Source organism: Lepisosteus platostomus, chromosome 13, assembly GCF_059453375.1.
Source record: "Lepisosteus platostomus isolate fLepPlt1 chromosome 13, fLepPlt1.hap1, whole genome shotgun sequence".
Classification (NCBI taxonomy): Eukaryota; Metazoa; Chordata; class Actinopteri; order Semionotiformes; family Lepisosteidae; genus Lepisosteus; species Lepisosteus platostomus.
Window position 1 is genome coordinate 1091009 of NC_142623.1, and position 24134 is coordinate 1115142.

Below are 24134 nucleotides of genomic sequence, written 5' to 3' on the forward strand. Positions count from 1 at the left end.
AGTGTTCGTCCATCCAGTCCACTCCTGTGCACACTGTCTTCCTTCACAGGACAGGTGCTGCAGTGGACCAGGACATCGGAAACAGTATACTAAACTATACTGTCATTGCAAGCAAGCGAATGAAACATGAGAAAAATACACAATGGGCTGCAACATGGCCAAGCTCTTGGGGGAGATTGCTTTCATCTCTCGCGCCTCGCAGGGTTGAATCAATAGAGGTAATAAAACAATAATTCTCTGCTTGGTTACGTGCGCTCGGAGCTCCCTTGGGGGGCTCGGGACCTCTGTTGTTCCTCGCAGCCTCGAGGCAGGACTGGAAAAGAGCGAAGAGCAGAAAAAAAACAGGCCCAACAAGCCATAAGGAAGAAAACCTCCAAAACACCCTGTCACCTGCCTCCCCTGCTGAGCCAGCGCACCACAGCCCTCTGCAGAGCAGAGTCACACAAAGCCACTTCCGGCAGATTCTCCCCGCCTGGCGCCAGCGCCCTCAGGCTGCGGACCAGATCGTCTGTGAAATCGGCCAGCCTGCGGCACTGACGCACACGGCGCGTTCCCCGCGCGCCGATCTGAGGACATTGCGGCAGACACGGTGGCGTCCCGAGGAGCCGGGACAGGGCTCGATCTGGACAGCGGCGGACGTGACACGAGGAGGAGACGATCTCCACCTGCAAACCCCCGGCACACCAGCTCTTTCCGCGCTTGGAAGGACGGTTTCTCTTTTCCAGCTTTCACAGTCCAAGTATGACTTCGAAAGGGAATGCGGAAATTATTTTTCCAAAGGTAATAATTGTAACCTGGCAGCTGCTTTTGAAACCCTGTCTTAATACTTATCCGAGCCAGCCAGTAGCTTTGATCACTCGCAGACACTGTGTTGGCTTGAGAACTACAATTCCCATAGAACCCACTAAGCAACTTGCCGACAGCATCTGCGTCACGAGTCCTTAAACTGCCAGGCTGTGGTGACGTCCTGCAGGTCCCTCTCACTGCTGACTGCTTCACCACTGGTAGTCTGTTATCCGTGGTGAGTAGGCAGAAGGGATTCACACAGGATCCCCTTTTCAAAGTTTATTTTTTAAAATAGAAAAAAACATGGGAGGAGACCTGAGGCTGGGCACACCTTTTCCTCGTACCAGGGCCTTTGGGTTTAACCACTGGATGAGCCCGCGGCACTCCTGGCAGTCGGCTGATAGCACGTTGATCACACCTACAGCAGTGAACTATTGCAAACCAGTGTCGGCCTGTGCAGGAGTTCATGACAGTCTGCGTGCATGTGCACACCATAGTACATGGCTGTAGAGACAGCGCACCTGCACGCCTCCAGGCCCAGGAACCCCTGACTTGGCGTAAGCGAATGCACCAGGCCTACAGACAGAGCTGAGGGGCTGCAGCCAGGACCCCCAGCGATCCTCCAGGGGGTGAAGCCCCGGCACATGGGAAGCACATCAAGTGAATTAATGGTGGATGAAATGAATTAAAGAGAGTGGTCCTGTGAAAACAGAGCTCTTGGAAATTAGCTGGGTCTGCGCGTTAAATACACACAGCGCCAGTTCCCACGGCCCAGGGCTTATCGTGCCACGGTCCATCACCTGGGAGCCACGAGGAACGAGTCCAGAGGGAGGCTCAAGGCAGAAGCAATGAAGAGAAAGAATAGGGAGGCTTAAAAAACACCTCGTCTCAGGGTCTCAGCAGTCAGGGGGTGCTCGGTGTCATTGAAGCATCGGAACAGGATCAGACCCCTTGTGGAGTATTTTCATTGTGGTGGGAAGTAAAGAACAGATGTATCATGTTTGCGTCATTCCACCATGCAAAAGAATTCCTGCCGGATCGCAGGCGCCGCGTGGCAGCCTGTACTCAAGCTAATATTTAGCGCAGTGAAGAGGCCGCTGACCTGCAGACTTGATTTCTTGCACAAAGAGCGGGCTTCAATCAGGCCTAATCAATTCGGTCTGGCTGGACCTGTATAAATCCAGCCGTGTTCATTAAAAAATGAGGTCCCCAAGGGTTAACTGTAACAATTCATCTCGGTGCCCCGCCATTAAACCAGCCCAAGAAGGCTGGTTTGCATCTGCATAGCCTATGAGTGGAATTAATCTCCACCGTCACCCTCTGGATTCCAGCCACCTGTCTAAACCTTTCTGCTCCATCTTCTCCCTGACGGGTGATGGAGGGGAGTTGTCCGAGGGAGGGAACCACCCTTTTCCAATAAATAACAAAACTCCCTGCGGGACGGCGGTGTGAAAACACAGCCCTCGACTGGGATCTTTCCCGATCGGTGACGCATTCCCATCCAGCTGTGCGTCAAGCATCATGAAGCTGAACCGAAAACATGAAAAAACCTGAAAAGCACTCGATCGAATCAAGCACCTGAGTAAAAAAAAATACAATTTAATACAAGCTTAATACCATTTGTGCGTATTTGTTTCTTTCATTTCAATCAGAACAGCAGGAACACATGTAATATAGATTAATTCAAATGAAGGCTAACATGGCTGTAGGCTGTTGATAAGAGGATCTGACTAAACCAGTCTCGATGGCACAGGGGACAAGGCCAGTGATCATCAATGAAGTCAGCCTTTTAAAGGGTTACGAGTGCTTAACCCAGCTGGGACACATCGCCCAGGCTGAAGCATATCCAATAGCTGGCTCTCACCCACGTGTCCCCTGCTCTGGGCTTTCAAGCACTCCGAAATTTCGGCCCTCGGCAAGGATCTCATCCAGACTCCAGTCCACCCACCACACAGGATCTCCGGGAAGAGAAGTAAAAAGCAAACACCCCTGGCTATCTGAACGACAGGAAGATCCACCCGCCCTCACCGAGAAAGACGAACAGTTCCACTCTCACTTTGTTAAATACAAATAATAAAAAAACAAGTGGTGGAAATCATGCTGCATCCAGAGATCTCACACAAAACTAAAAGCACATTTTCTGTAGAAGTGTCTCAAAGCTGGATCAAACAACTGAACACCTTCATTCACACACATGGCGATTCTCAGAACAGCTACAGTAGCATGTCTTCAGACTCCACCACGATACCCCAGTAATCAGCAGTACAGCAGGGAGCATGTCGGTTTGGGAATCTGTCAAAGTTGTGAGTTCAGTCCTTTCTCTCACGGACAGAGTGAGACACAGACCAGAGGACAAGTAGAACACAGCACCATTTAAAACTGATGGTGGTATGTCATTACGGCAGGGGATTAGAGGGGACTGGAACACGCATGTTTTTAAAGACGATGCCCTAGCTTCTTTCCAAAAATTGACAGCTGAGATATGGGAATCAGTGAGCTCCTGACTACAAAATGGGCTAGTTAGGACGAATGGCCTACTCTTGTTTATAACTCTTCCAATGTTTCCTCCCAGCTAGCAAAGGCTTCCCAAAGCTTTGCAGCACAGAAAAACACCAATTGGATTCATTTTTGCTGCACTCAGTTCTCTTCTTGATTCCACAGAAAACTCTGCACTAATTGAATTTCAAAGATTTTCATGGACACCTACCAGCCTCAGATCACACATAAAAAGCCATGAAGATAGCGCTGCTCCACGCAGTCTGAAAAATGACAAGCACAAAGAACAAATCTAATCTGATAGAACAATTTTCACACCTCAGCTGCAAGAAAAATAAAAGCTGCCTCTCCTCCTATCCATCTGTCTATCTATTAATCTAATCAAGGGCTTCCAGCTCAGCTGTGCAGAGTGTGACCCTGCAGCAATGAGAGCTCTCCCTCTTGCAGGAGCGAAGCCTGTTTTCAGCTTGCTTGACCCTGGTGTGAGATTAGTGCCCACAAGCAGGTCCAAAGCCACGCCTGTGTGAAAACCTGATGGTGAAGTCAGCATGCACACTGGAGCTGCAGAAGTTCGGGATGATTTAAAAAAACTTCACGTGGCTGTAGCAGGGTGTCACAGCACTTGGGAAGATTCCTGGATTGATCACCTACCTTGAGTTAATTGGGGGTATTTTTGGAGTAAATCACACGTCTTGACTGGATATTTCACATAGATTTGAGCCGACAAATTAGAAAGCTTTCCGAGCACCAGTGATACACGGGCATCACGCTGGGTTCTTAAAGGTTTGCTAACATGGTTATTAGTTGTTTTAGACTCTTAAGCTTTCAGATAACCTGGAAATCAGCTGAACAGCAGGGAAGGGCTGATGAAAAGTGGGTAAACAGTGTGAACTGAGAGACGGTTCTCCTCCTTCTTGGCATTGTAAATAGCTGATTCTCGCTGCTAAAAATACCTGTCTACACTCTGCAAGCAGGGCTGCAATGTCTTCAGCACACCGGTACCGCTACAGAGTTTAAATCCAAGACACAGCTGTGAAACTCCCTGCACACGCAAAGACAATGCAATGAAGTGACCAGTCACAGTCACTTAATTTCTCAGGTCCTCTGGAAAAACAGCCTCGCTGCACTGATGCACAGCAGCCCCGGAGCTCGTCTGCCTGGGCTTACCTTGCCGGACGTCTCTGGGAGCGACGGCGATGGCATTCTTGGAATGCAGCTGGGTGACGCAGCAGTCGCTGCTGGGCGGAGACAGGATGACGTTGGAGACGGTGTCGTTCTGCGGCGTGGCGGGCCGCAGGGGCGGCGGCGGGGCGGCGTCCGGGCAGATGCAGCCCGTCTGGGTGACCCCGCAGCGCTCGCTGGTGCCGCTGGAGCGCAGGCACTCCTCGAACCAGCGGCACAGCACCCCGCAGGTGAAGTGGCTGGAGTTCTCATTGTTGATGAGCAGCACCTCCACCAGGTGGAAGTCCAGCGCCTCCCGTGGCGGGGGCTGCGCGGCCCGCGGCTCGGCCGTCAGGCACAGCTGCACGAAGTTCTTGTCGAACTGCAGGAAGGCGAAGGGCCCGCGCGCCTGGCACAGCTCCACCCCCTCGTAGGCGATGTCGTCCAGCTGCGTGCAGGTCTGGTTGGAGAGGTAATGGTCCAGTGGCAGCACCATGGGGGAGAAGCGGCGGCAGGCCAGCTCCTGGCGGTTGAACTTCAGGTAGAGCGAGTACTTGGTGGGGTCGGGGTTCTCCAGCGTCCAGGAGCAGCCCGCCGCCAGCCGCGGGAAGAGGTCCTTGACCGAGAAGGAGCCGTACAGCACCCCGGCCACCAGCGACGAGCACGCGGTGCTCTGACCCAGCAGCTCCGAGCCCGCAGCCAGCGCAAGAAGAGACGACAGCACAGACAGAAAGAGGTGACGAGCAGTGTTCATCCTATGTCATTTGTCCTGCGGAGGAAAGGGGAGAGGAAAGCATGAGGCGGGCAGTGCCAACGAGATCCTCCAGTTTCTCGGCCCGCTCTCCCGGGGGTCCCCCGAGTGCAGGGCCCGTCCAGGTGACACCAGGGGCGGGGGGAGGGACTGCCTCCCCAATCGAACTGCAGAGGCCAGAGCGTAGCGAAGCGACGCTAAGACATCGGGGTTAACACCTCAGGCAGCTCCGCGGGACCTTTCATTCATCAGAGCAAAACATTTCCCATTAATAGAAGCAGTGAAGTCAGACACAGCCGAATAAAGATGTGAGATCAGTCATAATGGACACGTTGGCACGAACAAGGCTAAGTTGGCACTCTATTTCATTGACAAATTAATACTTGGTCGCTTACCAGAGGGCTATAATGGACCGGATGCTCTCCTCTTTCTTGTAACCATTTTCATGGTCTTAAAATCATTATTACAGATAAAACGTAGTTCACCTGCTTTATAACTATATGGAATAATCAAATTATGATATATAACTTTCATAAAAAATATTCAGTTAAATGTGTAAACCAAATTTCAAATCTCACATTAGCACTGAGAGCAGCACCAGCTCAGCCAATGGACTTCCTTGCATAGTGATCCTGCCTTGCTGAATAAACATGATTTTTTAAAGTATGCGTGCTTGGTACTGTATAGAGGTGCAAAGAGAATGAACATATACATCTTAGGATTTGGAAGATTAAAGGATGAGTGCTTAAGGCTGAGGAATAAGGAAATCTTTAATTCCAGCAATCTCTCTTCTGGAAGCTAGGGAAAAGGGAGCAGTTTTTTTGGGTTATATAAAACCCACTGTCCTGACCCTTCTGACACCACAGACCTCCCGACAGTCAGTCCAGACTCAACAGAGCTCTACTCTTCAAACACACTGCAGGCTGAGAGATCTGACTGCGAACAAGCAGCACTCACAGGATGGCCAGCATCTACACCAGGGCTGTCCAGCCCAGGAGGGCTGGTGTGTCTGTGCAGGGGGCCCAGTCCAAGCGGACCCGTGCTACAGGTAGGTCTCTTTAAGTAGTCTTCTCTTTTAGCAGAAGCATCTAAAGAGCTGGGACAAGCTGTTCAAATTGTATAGTTAAGTCAGGATCCTGCTGGTTTAGCTCATTAAGATCTGAACGGGAATGAAAGTCCGGAGAGACACCAGCGCTCCAGAACGAGGACTGGACACCCATGGCCTCCCCAGCAGTGGGCTGGGAGAAGCTCTGCACACTCAACACTGCTACAGCACAGATACAATTTTAAAAGCGGCCAACTGCCTCTTTCCTCCACAGCTCCACTGCTTTTCTGTTTTCCCAAATGGTGCCCTAATTAAGCACAACCACAGCAATGTGAAACAGAGAGTGTTAAAAAACCCTGGCCCTTTTCTCGTTGTCTGAAAGCTAAATTTTTAAAAGATCAGATCCAATTGATGTCCACAGATCTTTACACGACTGCCGCAAGGTAACTTCAAACATATCCTTCGCCCTCCTTCACTTTAATGTAATCAACCTCTGAAACGGCACTGTTCATCTTAAAAAAGAAAATAAAATGAGTAGGACTCCTTCTTTTCTTATCCAAATAGAACTCAATTCTGTTATTAATTTGTTAAGCTACCCAATTCAATATATGTTTTTATTCCCTCTGGTATTCGGCAATTTAATTTTTTTTCAGAAAGCTGAATTAAAAAAACAACATTTTCCTAATATCTCTATGGGTTTTTTTCACAGGTATTACAATAAGCAACTTCAAAACCTACACCACTTTGTGCAGCTGAATTCTGCCTTTTCAATTTCAGAGTGCAATTCAGTCACCGTTTGCTTGGGAGAACCACATTAAAATAGAAGTGCGTGCAGCATCCTGTATAGGAATTGTGATTTTGAGTCATCTTCCAGAATGAGCATGGGAGACGAAATACACTCGTCTGCAAAGGTCCTGCTTATTGAAGGAATTAATATTAGGCCTCTCCGCCTCCTTGTTTCAGCTGATTGAACTGGGCGGTTTATTAAAAGCATCCAAGGACGCAGCAGCCAGGACGTCTTGAAGTGACACGTGACTTCTCGTCAGCTCATTCACAGCAAGCACGCGGCCCCTCTTAGCTTGTTAAATGTTATTTCGGTCCTGCACAGAAAAATAAATGAGGAGGTCTGACGCTGGGATACAGTTGCTTCAGTATGAGAGTAAAGTCACCCTACTACCCCTCTGCTCTCTTCTCAAGTTGACCGTTTTTATCGCCTCTCCAGCCTCAGGTGTGTACCCAGCGTGACCTCAAGGTGTGCTGTTGGGAAGTGGGCTGAAGATTCAAACAAGCGAAGACTCTCTTTCTCGGAGGCTGGAGACACGGGTCTCTCGCTGTGCGCCAGGGAGTCTCTGGACTGCTGTTGCACCTGGGGTCCCAGCGGCCAGACCCGGTCACGCAAATCGTATTTATTTTTGCTTAATTGAAACATTCTGTATCTATTGTACTGCTTGCTTGCAATGGTTATGTGTTTTTCTAAAGCTGATTGAGATTTTGCTCAAAGTGAAGAGGACAGGCATGAAACTGACTGACTGGCTGATTTTACAGGAAGATGTAGTTTGAGACACTAGTGGTCTGGACCAGCCTCCCCCTGACAGATACCAGCGGGCTACTCTGCAACAAGCCCGTGTAATTAAACACACAGAAGACTCCATCTACAGTGAGCAATTTCTCAAGAATACAATTAAACATGTATGACAGGCTGAATAACATTCCCCCAGCAAATAATAATGGCAATGTCTATTCACTTTCTCCTGGGTTAAACAGGCTGGCCTTCGAATACTTGTTTCTGACAAGACCGATGCCCATCTATCACTCAGAAACGCAGCTGTGAGCTCTGAGAATTGATGGGGTTTATGTGTCTGACTGCCTAATTGCCTGTGTCCAGCTATTCCAAACTTCACAAGCCTAATTTGCATATGCTCCAGGGTCGCACGCACCCATTTCTGCAATTAGATATATTTCTGTCTGCTTTGCTGCGTGGGTTATTAGACTTACTGCACTTCTTTCATCGTGTGTTTATTAATTACGGCTCTAGGCTAATTATCCGTTGAGACAAAACAATTGCATTTAACTGGGTTAATCCCTGGAGCCACACAGGGCAAAAGAGCGATTTGTGCACAGTTGGGGACAAGGTCGCTGCTGAACTGAGAACAGAGAATCACAACCCTGAGCCAGTTCACCCAAACTGTCAGACAGATCTGCTGGACAAATACACCCAGTCCTCATCAGTCCTGGAAGTGACTGGGTTGTGTAACTGCAGGGCTTCGTAGTGAAGGATCTCTTGCCAGGCACTGCGGTCCACCTATAGCCCCTCTGCTGCTCTCCATCACCGTGCTTCAGTACAGCCAGATCCTTAATCGTGCTACTGATCCTGTTATCCTGTTACCAGTCCCCGGTGGCTTTTTGTCCAGATCTGCCTCAGGAAAGGCGTCCCAAGATAGCCTGGATGGGAACCAGGTGGGCAGTTCTCCTAAAGGCGACTGTTTCAAGTGTCAACAGTTTTTCTTCTTGAGGAAAAGTTACTTGCTGGCTCAGTCCCGCGTCCTCTGTGTGAATCTTCACAGTCCCAGGCTTCCTCTTAGCCTTGCTCATATTGTGTGATTAACAAAGTGTTTCATCTTACTTCACTGCAGCCCTTTTTCACCAGACACTTTCAACCCGGATCGTTACAGCAGAGGAATAAACAACAGTGCCCTGAATTGTTGTGTGCATTACAGCTGTGGAGTACAAACAAAACATGAGTGATTGCGCTTTGACAGATGCGATGCTGAGATTCGCTCTTGTTTTATTGATGTGTAGCTCATTTTACAGCAATTTTCTTAAAGGCTGAGTTGAGACTGTGGTTGGAGCGGGCGGCTCAGCGAGGAAGTGCCAGGGGACCGAGCTGCTGTGTGCCGGGGCTCAGCGGCACCTCTGCAAGAACAGACGAGCGCTAGCGAGGAAACACACAGACATCAGAACCACACTCATGCCAGCACTTCCTTTACTGTTGTTTCAGGATTTATTTTTACTTGTTTCCTTTCCTTATATAGCAATAAAAGCACTGGGGCAATGTTACTTCCTTGCTCACTCACCTACCCACCCATGTCTTTATCTGCCTTTCAGCACCTCCTTTTCATTTCAGGAAATTACGACAAGGCCAGTGGGAGTCTGGAGGCTCTGCCACAGTCGCTGCAGCCGTTCTTCCAGAGCTGCAGTCTAAACGCAGCGAGCGACGACGGAGGGAATAGACAGACACACCAGCCCAGCACTGGGAATCTTTCTGTTCTCCCTCTTCTGTTGCTCATCTGTGCATGACCCCCCCCCCGGCCCCCGCCCCGGCTCCAGCCCACAGCACTGACGCCGCCCTCTCGCTGCCCCTCTGCAGCCTGTGCCTCCCGCTCACACCGCAGGTATGAGCAGCGCGGCCCACGAGCCTCCGCTGCACTGGGAAGGCTGGAAATGTCAGGAGAGGTCTGCTCTCCGCCAGCGATGTTGAAAGAGTGGGAAGACCTTTCTGAAGGAAATGCTAATGGACCTGCAGAAAAGGCCGTCTTCCCCCTGTAGCGGAGCTTGAATATTAATCGCAGCGACCTGCTTGTTTGTCTTCCTGTTTTTTCCCTGGCTTTCAGCAACGGGGCTCAGCTTAGGTAGGCCTACCGTGAGTGTTTTAATGCACACATTTTATTTGCTGCCTGCGAAGTCCTTTCTTTGCCTACAGTCAATTTATTTAAATGAAGAGCCCATCCTCAGCCTCCCCACCATAACCACACCCACAGCACAGAATTAGCTCTCTTCCTCCACTGCTCAAAGAGCACCTGTTGGGCTTCTCGAATGGCCCATTTCATGATGGAACAATCACTTCTGTGAGGGACAATTAAGAACAATTACAACCCATTACTGTACATGCAGCCTTGCTTCAGCTCTCTCTAGCAGAGCAGCAGCAATAAACAAATGGTAAGAAAGCTGCCAAAGAAATCGGGAAACTCTGCGAGTCATGTGATAACAAAATAAATCTTGATTAATTATGCACAAAACAAAAAAAAAGAATTGATACCATTTTTTTCAGTTGTATTTCCAGCTCAGGGCAGACAAACAATTCAATGTTAATAAATATAACTGTGGAGACCAGGCGTTTTTAAATTGCGAATTTAAGGTGCATTTGGAAAGCATTGGAGAGCACATGGTAGCTAGTGTGCAGGAACAGGATTCAATCTTGCCCCTGTGAAAGGGGCGGCGCTGAAAAAACACAGATCTGCATATCTAGGAAATGTTCGCACTCCTACGGATTAAAGAGAAAACTGTCTGGAACCCTGCTGGATCTGTGACAGATCAGTATTTATTTCACAGTGTTGCAAAATGAGTAACGGCAGTAATTCCTGTTACTACAGAGGCAATACAACCACGTATGATCCTACAGAGGCCATGCTATCTTTTTTTCTCAGAACAGTGTCTACTAAACATTCCTAAAGTGAGATTCTCATCATAAAGCACCCATGAGCAGTTTAAAAACTAAAGTTGGCACCAAGATCGTCATCGTGTGGGGGGTATTTTCTGAGGTCCACGCCTCGCATGACAGTGCCGCGTGTTTCTTTCGAGGAATGACAAGGGCACGACGCAGACCAGGCTGTCCAAAACCAGCACGCTTTGTGGTCACCCTTCCTGGATGCCAGTGAGGACCCAGCCTTCCTCGCGTACTCCCCACAACACCTCGATTCGCAGACGAACCAAAAACGTGGCAGGGCGACTTGCACACGGCGCTGACCTTGCTCAGCGCTGGAAACAGAGGATGGGTATCATCTTAATTTAATGGAAATTAGTCAGGGATAATTTAAAATATGCATCCTGCGCCGCGGAATATCTGCCGTGCTAATCCATCTCCGTGCAAACTTAATTCCACCTTCGGGGAACATTAAAATCTTTACGCACCAGTAATTCAATATGATTTATCGACTTACTTGGAATTAACCACCCCTATGCTAAAGCTCCTTTAATATTCTTTATTGGTTGAATGGATACATGTACATATATAAATTATTCCTCATCATTCTCGAACGTTTATATATACCTATCTGCGGTGTGTAAAGGAGCAAGAGGTTAATTCCTCGCTCTGAATGAAATGGAGTGAAATATTTCAGGGGTGCGGAGTCGTGAGGGGGAAAGAGGAGACAGGAGGGGAACATGAAAGGACAGAAGGACGGCGATTCGTCAACCTCTGAGTTCTGGAGGAGGGGGTTGTACCAAGTCCAAGGATAAATCTGGTCTCCTGTGTGTTGTCTCTCCAGCACCAGAGCCTTTCGATCCAGGAAGGTGTGAGCAATCGTGGCAGGGAGAGTGACGTGGGGAATAGTGCCTCAGTGGTGGACAATCTTCCCTCTTCACCGACGTAAATGGCCGGACACTTCCTGTGTGAAATAGCCACACAGGTCTGATGCCCTGTGGGGGACCAGGCCAGAGGGGACTAGATAGAGTTTTGCAAGAGAAGCAGCAGTGTGTGACACCATGAAATGCCTGTCGTGGACATGAGGCTAGACGGGGGACTAGAGAACGGAGGACAAGACCGGTGGCTGGCGGTACTGAGATGATTGTTGAGTCTGGCAAACAGGTTCCAGTTGAGGCTCATCCTGTTAAACAAGCCTTCTTTGATGCCCCTGGGAATGGCAAGGGTGCTGGGTTAGGAAGGGAGGAATGTGGCGCAGGAAACGGGATTTTCCCCAGGGCTTGTCACAGCCATGGATGTATTTTAGCTTGGGCGAGGTATGTAAAGAGTGTTCTGTCCTGTCAATGAAACAAAAGACTGCATTTTGAAGGTCTGATTTTGTAAGTGAGCTTTACTGTTGTGTAAAATGATTAAATCTAAACTGTGAACTGTGAGAAAGGAAGAGAGTTTGTATTTTTTGGTGTAGAATTAACTGCTGCTTGTATATTTGCAGTTCACACAGGGACACAGCTCCTTGCTACGGCATCCCCAGCAGCATGTGTGCAAGGGTCCAGGACTACAGCAGTAAAACCGGCACGGAGCTCCGGCTGTTGAAACAGGAGAGGAATCTTATCCAGGGGTGAGGGAGGGGGAATTTGGAGGATCCCTCTTAAATGCACTGTTATGGATACAGGTATATTCTGAGTTCTCCAGGAATTTTATTTTAGCAGCGGGTATTGACCCACTGCGTCCTCTGAGTTTATCGCCCATTGTCTTCAGACTTCACCTGCACTCATTCTTTCCTTCCCCTCAGCTCCATCTCCTCACGGGCACAGAGCTCAGCGAGGAGTGGGTGAGATGAATCAGCTCAGAGAAACCAATTACTGGTTAACATTAGGGCAAAATTAGAGTGCAGACATAGATTGCAGAATTTATCCCTGGTTCTGAGAGAAATGAAATGCAATAAAGCTTAAATGGATCTTTTCGTTAAATGCTGTAGCTGCAGATTCCCTTGACGTCACAAGCTTGCTCCCTACCCTCTCCTCTAACTGCACGCTCACCTCCATCATCCAGCCAGGGATTTTATCAGCAAACAACTTATAGCCCCTTTCCAAATTGGTTAGCGTTATCTTTAAAAATAATAATAAAAAAAGCTCTTAGCAGGACCACCATTAGCCTTTACAGAGGCCAAAAGCAGTTTTCATGCCAGCAGCCCATTTCTGGAGCCCTTTGATTGGAAATACAAGCTGTCCTCTGTCCCTCACTCAGCTGGGGGCCGCTGACGATGAGCCACGCTGAGCTTCTGGGGAAGGAACCCCCTTATTCTAGGAAAGGGGCACTGTGTAAATTTTAAACAACTTGCAACAGGAAAATGAATGCCATTAAAAAGTACTTGTATGAAGGCAAGCAACGTCTTTATGTTTTATTGAAAAGAGAGAACTCCAAATCATACCTTCTCTACAACCGTGCTTTTCCTCTAGACGTCCCTTTAATCACAAACATTTACCCACCAATGCCATTATTAAGGGTTCGGTTCTCACAAAGGCACTTGTTCAGATGTGCTTTAATTAGACAGGCAGACCAGCACTAGCGTTTTTTGCGCCCTGCATGCCCACTCCAGCCAGAGGAGTGTACAGACTCTCACTGCATGAGCTATCCGCAGCACACACAATGCCTGGATGGGTTTTTGAAAAGTTCACCTTCACCAATGCTGTGCTAACACCGTATTGTTTTTAGTAGACACAAGGCTTAAGCATTAGAAATGGCCTCCCCTCCTTCTATCTTGCACTCCGTCTCTGCTAAAGCAGCTCTTTGATGTGCTGCCAGAATGTTTCTTCACTCTTTCTCTTTTTTCTGGAGCAATCCAAAGTCTTAAAAGTTGAGTTGCTTCAGCTGAAATGTGCGGAGCTGACTGTGCAGGTCTTTCTGTTTGATCTGCTCTGAGCAAGACAAGACATCAAATCGATAGCATCCTTATTCCATCTCTGCATCTACGCTGGGCAGCTCTAGTCATTCATCTCATTTAAGTTTTTTTATATTTGATTTCATTTACTTAGCTTTAAATCTCCAACCGCAAAACTTATCTTTTCATTTTTTCTTCTCAAGAGGAAGTTAAAAGCAGGAGTGCAGCAGCACAAAGAATTTATTGCTAAAATAATAACTAATAAGAAAGCATCAAATCTGTGTGAAGATTTCTTTCCTACCCAAACTGGGAATTAGTTTCATTACCTCCTGCTTTGCTTTTTTAAAGGTCAGTCAGCAGGGTCCTCATGCACTGACGGCCATGCTGTAAGACATCCCAGCCAGCAAGGGTCTCTGCAACATATTGCGAAGCCTACACAGTGCATGGAGACAAATGACAAAGCTCAGAGACTATGACAAAGCTCCTGCCCTGAGTCATAGTGCAGGGTATCCCACCAGCTTGCTACAGACATAAAACTGGAAATACAAAGCAGGAAGTGGCTGCTTAGTAGAAAGATGTGGGTGTTAATGCAGACACCTTTTCATCTTACAAAGTGCAGAACCAAGAAAAAAGGGAAACAGTCTCAGGATATATAGTTGAGTGTGGCACCGAAAACAAGATCTATTATTTCATATGCTATAATGAAAAAATGTTCTCTCATTTCATTTTTAATATTCAATATATTGAATTTTGGTCACCATCATACCAAAAGGATATTGGTGTCATTCCAGAGAAGAGTGACCAGGCGCATCCTCCGATGGACAGCCTGAAAGAACTACAGTAAACCCTTTTAGTCTGAAACAGAGAAGACTATGAGGGCACCTGACCTGACATTATGTTGTATGTAATGAACCAACGCAGCCACCCGAATCCTGACAGTGCCACAGATGTGGTCTGGAGACCTTGTGACCTTCTCTACCTGCTCACACCCTGAGGACCAAACATTGACAATGACAATGCACACTGCACACACTGCTGCAGGCGCCAGCATCTTGACTACAAGAAGTGAGCTGAACCTTAGCTACCATTTCCTAGTGGAAGATTTGGAAGAGAAATAATGGACAATCAAGAGCATATTTTACTCATCAACTGCTACACACAATAATGTGCTCCAGATAAAGTGTTTGTCTATGTCTGTCACTGCTCAACAAGTACAGTAAGTCATCTAAAGCAGGGGGTACATGGGAGAGAGAACCAATAAATTTTGTGTCACTGGGAAAGGAAGACTGCGAGTTTCGAGAAAGTGTGGTAAATACCCAGCCTGCCAGTCAGGGCTCTGTAAGGTTCTTCCAGGTTGTTCCATAAGACACCCTTCATTGCTTGATCTGAAATCACAGGTGAGATTTCTAACAGGACACTACGTGACAGGCAGCTGTAACAGGTGGACCAGTAGGTGGCACTCCTCCCTGAGGCCCACTATTTCCAGTCCAATGTGCTGTAGGTGGAGCCATGCTTCAGATGGTAAACTGAGGCACTGACTACTTCGTGATTAAAGATCTGGCATTGTTTGTAGGGGAGCAGGCTGGATTCCCTGAAGCTCCCCCTGGTGCCGCAGTTTCTCCCCCCCGATCTGCTGTGCAGTGTGGCTGCGCCTCAGTGGTAGTGAGGTGATGTGGAGTGTGTTGTGATCCTCTGGGATGAAAAGCGATCTATTAATCCAATCATTACTTTAAAACAGCAAGAGGATTTGCAAGCACCCAGGTGTAGTTAACTCGAATGGAAAAATGCTGAAGAATCTGGCTGATAAGTGGCCTCAGGAAAGGGGACAAAACCATTAAGTTTAACAGCAGTTACGGTGTAACGTGTTTTGACAACTTCTCAGACTCCTTGACTCTGTACCGACAGTTTCTAACAATGAAGTTCCTATCCTCCTGGGGCGTCCGATTCGTTGCCAAGTGCTGAGCCTCGGACTGACAGCTTTTTGAAGAGCTTCTAACAATGCCTGTTAGATTTGTGCCTTTCACTGTTATTTGCAGCCCTTCCCTTTGCTGCAATGTTACAAGCAAACCCGTTCACCCCAGCTACAGAAAAATAAAAGCCAAATTACCCCTTCTTTCCTTGTTAACGGTTGGTTTTTAAGCTTCCAGTTTCCCTTGTGAAGTGTGTTGTCCTTAAGACGGCGATTCTGTCCCTCTGTCTGTCAGTCTGCTGTCGGTGCTCTAGGCTTATGGGAGTCCTGCTAGCTTGTTCTCTGGTTTTGTGAAGTGAAAACCCTGTGAAAAGCCTTTACATTTCCAAAAACCCATCCAGATTTAAAGATCAAAACACGGAAAAAGACTGTTTTGGCAGCTACAGTGAGCAGTGGCCAAAATTTTCAGCCGTGCCGAATTTCTGGCTAGTTGCCTTTTTCTGTTTTTCTGGTTCGCTGCGTCTCTTTGCATTCACATACTGACTGGTAGCGAGAAAAGAAAATGTGATACCATGTCACGAGAAAACCAGGAGATAGCGGTAAATGATCCACAGAAAGCGGTTCATTGGATTAATGGGGGGGATATTATCGGGGAGGGATGAGGAATGCAGGAATATTTATGTAACGGGTTGAATTGTCTTGCAGAAGTGAAACATTCCTGCGTGGGCACACATACAACTGTACTAACCTGTACACACATGAACACACACGCATGCACATGCACATGCACACGCACACACGCACGCACGCACGCACGCACGCACGCACGCACGCACGCACGCACACACGCACACACGCACACACGCACACACGCACACGCTGACACGCTGACACGCTGACACGCTGACACGCTGACACGCTCACACCACTTGCTCTCTTTCTCCCTGCACCTTCACGAGCTGGTGGCACTGGCAGCGCTTGCTTGCGGCTGCAATCTGAGGTGCTGCTGCTGACCCTGCACAGGCCGCAGCCCCCAGACCCCGCCTGCTCCCCGGCCTCACACAGAGATCATAACACAGAGCTCATGGCCGCCGATAGCGCCGAACTGGAACAGCATCGCCATGAGGACGGGCACGGTTAACAACTCCATAGCAACAGCAGTCGATGTGTAAAACAATACCTTATTCCCAAACCTGTCAAATTACAAGCAGTGTTAAAGAACACTGAAACCAGTAACGGAAAACAATTTAACTGTTGTAAGGAAGGCACAAAATATTCATGCGACTTCTGCTCTTCACACGTTTAACCCATTAACTGCATTAGTAGATACAGTCCCAGGGTTCAGGTGTGTCCTGTTACATCATTTTACCTTCTTGTAACTTTTCTAATGCTGCCTTTGAACAGTGATTCCTGGTTGAACTGCAGCTTCTTGCTTCGCTGCACTAAGACCAGTGGTGTCTGCCAAGAAGAGCACCCCCAGCAGGTGAGGGCTGGCCGAGGGAGGGCCTGGAATGTCATGAAGGCCGCTGTTCCTTTCGAGTCTGCTAATAGAAGTACAAGAGGGGCTGCAAATGAGTTCACCCCCTCTAGTCTATTTGCTAATTAACAGCTAATTGACCCAGAAACAATAAATTCCACTCAGTTTTTGATGGAAAGAATCTAGAGTATCGGCTTCAAAGACACGGCCGGGCAGTTTGTTCTACACTCCCACCACTCATTGGGTAAAGTAGTGCCTCCTGTTGTGGTTTTCCGCTTGCACCCTCTGGGTCACGCCTGCTAGCGGCAGACTGGTCCCACACTGGGCCGCACCACGTCGCCCCGGTCGGCTGGTCAGAGTGAAATATGGGAGCTGTCCCAATGTCCTCGCGCCTGCAGCCCCTCTGTTACTGTAGCACAACGGCTTCTAAATGTCCAGCGTGTCCAGTAAACAATGGAAAGCAAATGCATGCAACAGGAATGGACATGAATCCGTTCCGGCACACAAAGCTCCTTCCTGCCTCGTGCGCCCAGGGAAGAGCACATCGTTCTTGTGCCAGAGCGGCGCTTGAGCCTGCCCTGAATTTATGGCTCAGTCGGATCCATAAAGTCTAACTAGACCTCAGATAAAGCCATTGGGAGCTGGGCTCATAAAGCTCACTCTACCTTTTCACGGCATGCATGTTTCAGGACGGCGCACCGCTATTTCTCTATTTAACTTGCACATCCAGACACGGCAGGAGCCAGAGACCGCCGCCGGGACACAGGGGTCAGCCGCAAGTTGGGGAGGTTAGGACACAGGGCTCCTCCAGACACAGGAAGGAGAGTCCGGGAGGAAATGGAACAAGGCCAGCCTGCTGACCCTTGGGCTCTGACTTCAAGGAAAAAGATTACACTGGTAAACAGGCCCTTTGCATTTATTGACGAACAGCCCTTCTCCTTCTAGTTTGGAATGTTTAATACAGAACACCACGTAAGTTGCACTCAAAATGTTTTTGCAGCTAGCTCGGCTTACCTTAATATGACTGCAAACCAGCCTAATTGAGCTTCAGCCATGAAACCAGAGAGAGATAATCTCCCGCTTGCTACTGAAAACCTCACAACGCTGTACTGAAATAGAGGGAAAGGAATGCGATTGCAGCCTGCAGCAGAGAAAATGTAAGGCAATGAGGCTGCATTCGCTGTCTTCAGTCGGAGATACCCCAAGGCTCTCAAACAACAATATTAAAAGTGCAATTAATCTACATTAAATATTGGAAAATACAAATTTGCAATAAGCTGGTAAAGAGAGAAACCACAGAGTGCTCTTCTCTGAGTACTGCAGACAGGCCTCTGCTGACAAGGCTGATGGAATTCAGATTCAGGTAAAATGCAGTTGATCCAGCTCTGCTCTGGTGCTTGACCTTGTGCTGTATCTCACCTACCCAGTCAGCACCTTATCTGCTCTGAACAGCTGACCTCGCTTGTTTTCGAGCTTCCCATACAGTCGACTACAGCACGGTCATGCCCCCCTAGCAGGGCTCCATTAGCACAATACTCTCGATAAATCATCACGAGACGGAGGGGCGGTGGGGATAGGGCTCATCCAGGATGCTTCTCCTGAGACACTGTCACGGGTGTGCGCCCGTGCAAGATCAGTCAGGGCTGGAGCGATCTGAACTAGGCTGGGCCTCGAGTCGGAGAGCTCAGAGCCAGGCTGGGCCTTAGGTCTAAGCAATCAGAACCAAGCTGGGCCTCAGCTCAGAGCAGTCGGATCCAGGCCGGCCCTCGAGTTGTAGAGGTCCGAACCAGGCTGGGCTTCTGAACGCTCTGAGGGGTCTGAACCAGGCCGCAGGGGGGACCTGCAGATCAGATGCATGAACTCTTATCTACTTCTCAGCTGTCAGAGAAGCGTCCCAAGCTCTGGAGCTCAGAGGAGTATCTCTGCTCCCCTCCCTGCCTGTGCTGCAGCATCTTCACTACTGAGCAGATTCTGTACAAATCTGCTCTAATTCGCCAGAAAATCCATCCATGAAAGGAGGTCTTCATGTTAGCCCAGAGAATAGCAATTCTGTGAGAGCAGAAATGCAAAGCCATCGTTTTTACAACTTCACTTTTTCAGCAGAACTGCGAAGAGATTCTGTCTGGGAAGAGACATGATGCCTATCAGAATTAAATAGATTGGACACATGAGAAAAGCCGGTATGAGTCAAAACTAATAATAAAAAAACATTTTGAAAGAAAAACAAAGCCCCTGTCCCCTGAGCGATGTGGTGCATCCCTTCACACCGACCAGCTGTGTGAGACTGCTGAGCCGGTGGAGGACAGAGAGAGGGAGCTTCTGTTGCTCTTTGCTTCTACAAGCACAACATGTGCAACACATTAAATATCATTATTTTAATCTTTCTTCTTAATCAATGGTACATATATTCTTACAGATCTGCAACACTCCATCTGCAATACAATCTCATGTATAAAGACTTTTGTGGCAGAGTGATGTGCTTCCTCAACTAGATTGCAGAATTAAACCACATTGATTCCAAATAAGATTGGATTTACAATCTATTAACTTCCCGATGCTGGGGAAATGCATGTTTTGCGCCACCAGAAGAAGTTGTTACCAAGAAAAAGTATATTTCTGCACAGACTCTGCCCTTTACTAAGTTGCACAGAATCACGTCTTCCAGCCACGGAGACTGAGCCCTGGGTTGTAATCACAAAGATCAACACCAATTTCGCAGCAAATACCAGCAGACAGAAGGCATTAAATCCACAAGACCTTTCATTTTCATGTGGGGGCTTTTTTTGCCTTTTCATTTTCTTTTTTTTTCTTCTTTTCCATAATCATTAGACATTTCAACGCAGTGTATAATTGAAGTCCCATTTGAAAAGCACATTTCAGTGATCTGTGTGGTGATGAAAGAGGATGCACTTTAATAAAAGACAGGGATCAAACAAAATGTCACTTAGTCACAGCCACCAGACCTCCCCGATCACTGCACTAATGCAAAAGAACCACTGAATGATACGACTTCCGGTGTTTGTCCAATTCTTCCAGTGTAGCACCCTACCTTCTCAGTATCTTCACTGTCTGATTAGCCTTTTTTCTCTTCCTGCTATCGTTTGGAACTTAAAAATTCACCTAGCTAAGATTATTCACGTGTATATCTGTGCATTTTCATCTTATAAATATTTATGGCAATCTTCTTGATTTCAGACTTGTTGAGAGTAAATCTGCAGGGAATGCTCTAAAGATCACGCCCACAGGTTCTATTCCAGCTCGGATTATTTTTACACACAATATTCCATCTAATCTACCAACAGACAAATACGATCTGATCTAAAGACATCTGAAGGCTGTATTGGGTTGACAGCATAAAACCAAACACGGGTCTTTACTGCAATTGAAAGGAAAGAAAAATCTGGTTTGGCTTAAACACCAACAAAATAAAATGATAGAGTATATTCTATTTAAATATTCAGTTGTTTCCATCTGCCAAACCCTAAACAGAGCTCTGTTTAGTTTTCTTTATTAGATCACAGGCCTATACATTGAGATGAATGAGGTTACTAGCCTATGATTGCTCTTCCTAAAGAGAACACACGCCAGCACAGGTGGAGTGTAGGAGGAGATCCTACCAAATTTCAGAAAGGCCACACAGCTCAACCCATCCAGCCTGTTTGGTACCTGGTAGTTAACTGATCCAAAGATCTCACTCAGCTGTTTCCTGACAGAAACCAGGGCTTCAGCTCCATCAACATGGCATTGGGTAAGGAAGTGCCCCCAGCTCTCGGGTTTAAAATGCATTTCCATGTCATCCACTGCAATCAAATGGAAAGCAATAGATTTTTTCTCTCTGGGACACAAGACCATTCCACCCCCATCTTGAAGGACCCAAGGACGTCGGTTCACAGCCTGTGGGGCAGTTTGTTCCGGACACTCACGGCCCCCGAGAGAATCTGTGATCCTCCACCCTCTCCCTTCCTTCCGCGCACACACACACACACACACACACACACACACACACACACACACACACACACACACACACACACACACACACACGGCCTGTCCGAACAGCTGTGGGCTCAGTGAAGCCAGCGGAGAGCCTCCACATCCAAACAGCCGCTTCCTTTAACGAGGGGTGCCGAGAGGACAGCACCAAACGAAGGGGTCATCGGCACTCCATCTCGGGAGAGACACAGCGAAATAAATCAAAGCCCCTTAAGTTATCGCCTCACAGCCACGCTGCCCGGTTTGCAAGAGGAAAAAGCCTTTATCGCTGTGCATCAGAATGGTTTGCAAGGGAGAGCAGAGCGGCCGTGTTTATGAGGGCCATGTGCTGGGGTCACCACAAGGAACTTCTGCAGTACACTCCTTTTGTCACAGTGTTTGATCAGAAAACACAGAGGTTTTTACAAAGCTTAGCCAAGGCCTGTGTGCCACTGGGCTAAAGAATAATTGATTTTTGTGGAGCTAAACCTAAGAACCTTTCCTTCAAACAACAGGTTTATCCAATGTTTCCCCAGAGCACTCCCCGCCTGCAATCAATGCAGGTTAGAGCAGTTTTCTTTGCATTACTCCTGAGCAATCTCTTGAGCCAGCTCAACACACCAGCCCACTGGTGGGGGCCACTCAAAGGGGGCGTGGCTGTTGCTCCTTGACGCGTACGGGAGCGTGAGTGCCCCAGCGGTTTAGGCGGGGGTTTGTCTTACGCTGAACACATGGCACAGTTTCAGCGAAGCCCGGTGCCCCAGCTTGCGTTCTGGTTTTGCACCTGAGAGGTATTCTTGTCTGCGTGCTGCGAGCCGGACGAGGTGGGGACACAGCTCACTGAAGCAGCAGAGGCTGTTGGGAAATGGAGAACACAGCGGCGGGGAGACATTATGGGATTAAAAGGAGGGTTTTGAGCACATTTCTGTGCTCTCTTCTCTCCTCTCCCTCTCTGCTACTGTATGTCCCCTCTCCTGTCTTCTCTACCCTCTCCTCTTTCGCCCCTCACCCCTCGCCCCTCGCCCCTCGCCCCTCGCCCCTCGCCCCTCGCCCCTCGCCCCTCGCCCCTCGCCCCTCGCCCCTCGCCCCTCGCCCCTCTCCTCTCTCCTCTCTCCTCTCTCCTCTCTCCTCTCCAGGCTTCACGGAAGCTTTAAGGTTCCTCTTTTCCTGAGGCTTTAGAAGAAAACCTCGCCAGCAGTGAGGCTGCAAGCTATGAGCCTGCTGCCTTTCATCCTCTCCCTCCGGGTTCGCGTACAGCGCAACCTAAACTCTGCACAGCTCACATTAAAAGCGTCTAATCTCTGCTTCTGCTTCCGACACGAGCTTTCAGGTTAGGACTAATGAACCTCCTCCATTTAAGATACAAAACAGAAAAAAAGAAACCTGATAGCTTGCCTTCTGCACTGGGCCTGGAGAGAAATGTGAAACGAAATGAGAAGCAGGATTCTTTTGTTGTGTTAAAAAAAAGCACGGCAGAACTCAATTTTTTTAAGAAATGAAGGCAGTTTAAAGAAATTAAATGAATGGTTTGCAGTTACCCAGCTGTAATGCATGGAAAAATATTAAAAGTCAAGAGGCTCCTGGCTTCAGTCTGATCGGAGTGTAACGGCAGAAACGTGGATCAACGTAATCGTACCACTGTGTCCTATCCAGCAGTTTGTTACGCTATTTTAATGTAAAGTTACCTAACAAAAACAATCAAATGAAAGTAGAACACAGCAATCTTGAAAGGCAAGGGTCTGGCAGTCCACCTTCAAGACTGCAGTACAAGGGCTTGGGTCACAGCTGGAGGACATACACAGCTCTTGAAGTAGGGAGAGCACACAGATCTGAGCACAGGCCGTGATGACATGATACTGTACACATAAGGATATATACAGAACCTAACAGTGATATCACTTTGGAAAAAGGGTTGTGATCGAATCTGAACTACAACTAAGGATTGATAAAAAGAAAAAAGTTTTTTTTTTTCCCCCAGAACACAGAAAAAAACCCTCTCATTCATTATTCATTTTAAAATGTCTAAAGGTACGGACGCTGGAGTGACAGTTAAGCTCTGCTGATCTCCCTTGAGGTTTCAAAGGTGCCTCTTCTGGAAAAGTAAAAGAAATGGTAAAAAAGAAGCAGTCAAGGTCAGCGCAAAAAAAAATGGACCATCCGACACTAACAGTGTTATTCAATCGCAAGCTAAGAGACAAGCTGTTTATTCGATAAAAACAGGGGACATTTCCATTTTATTGAAAGCCAGCGTCCGCGCTTCAGAATGAACAGGAGAAAATAAGTACAGTTCCTTCACTCCTGGACCAGCAAGCAGAAGCAGTTCCATGACTGAGAGCTGACTGCGCTGGTGCTCGGCGGGAGAGCAGTGCTGTGTCTCCTGCGAGGGCCCGGGCTGGAGCTCTGAGTGACACAGGCGTGCAGCTGCCCTGTCAGCTTCTACACTTGGCCTTTTGCAAAACAGCTCTGCTTTAAACACCAGCCGTAAGCACCCATTTCACTCCTCATCAAGATTCATATCACCCAGAGAAAAGGGGAAGCATTCAATTAAGAAGCAAGCTTGAAAAATTAAAAAAAAAACTCTTTGAGTAAGGCAAACTCGTGCTGCTTTAAAATATTGTCTCATCATGAATTCATGTCTTGAGAATGATGGCTGAATAACTAACACTTTAAGCAGCTCATCTGGATGCAGTCCAGTTAATGAATGTGCATTTAATTACCAAGATGTTAATCTTACAGGAAGGAAAAAATAAAGCTCACAATTTTTATTTTGTTTTCCTATCCAGTTTTCCTGTACGAGTGAACGCAGTCAACAGGTCTTCTTTTAACAAAAGATTGAACTGATGCCTTTCCAGTATCACTCCGATGGCTTTTTCGTTCACAGTAAAAAAAATAATCGGAAAATTAAACAATATATTTTAAGGTGCTCTCTAAATGCAAGGAATTTAGTAGTCGTAAATAAAAAGTGAAGAACGCTGGTGGTGGAGGTCTGCCCCAGTGTCTTGCTGGCTCGAACCCTGGCAGGGAGAGAATCACGTGTCTCACAGCTCTACCGCAGTCCTTCTCCAGGCCGTGCGCAGAGGGCTCCTCCCCCCCGATGCACCCGTTCGAACCCCGACACCCCCCAACACCCCCAGCACCACACGCTGGAGGGGACGAGAGAGGGGTGGACAGCGCTGTGGAGGGAGACCGCAGGAGCCCCGTTACTCCCAGTAGACTGATGCCGAACCAGCACGCCA

At 47.9% G+C, this 24134-nt stretch overlaps 1 protein-coding gene across 12 annotated transcripts in view; it reads right to left on the reverse strand.

The window, feature by feature from the left end:
* adgrb2 (adhesion G protein-coupled receptor B2) overlaps positions 1-24134 on the reverse strand; it is a 164295-nt gene that overhangs the window by 118530 nt on the left and 21631 nt on the right. For all 12 annotated transcript variants that reach the window (XR_015925870.1, XM_088602461.1, XM_088602458.1 and 9 more), the window contains exon 2: positions 4450-5212. Coding sequence is in view for 11 of the 12 variants with exons in the window: in XM_088602461.1 (XP_088458587.1) it covers positions 4450-5197 (748 nt within the window). In the remaining variant the exon portion in view is untranslated. The remainder of the gene's footprint in view (positions 1-4449; positions 5213-24134) is intronic.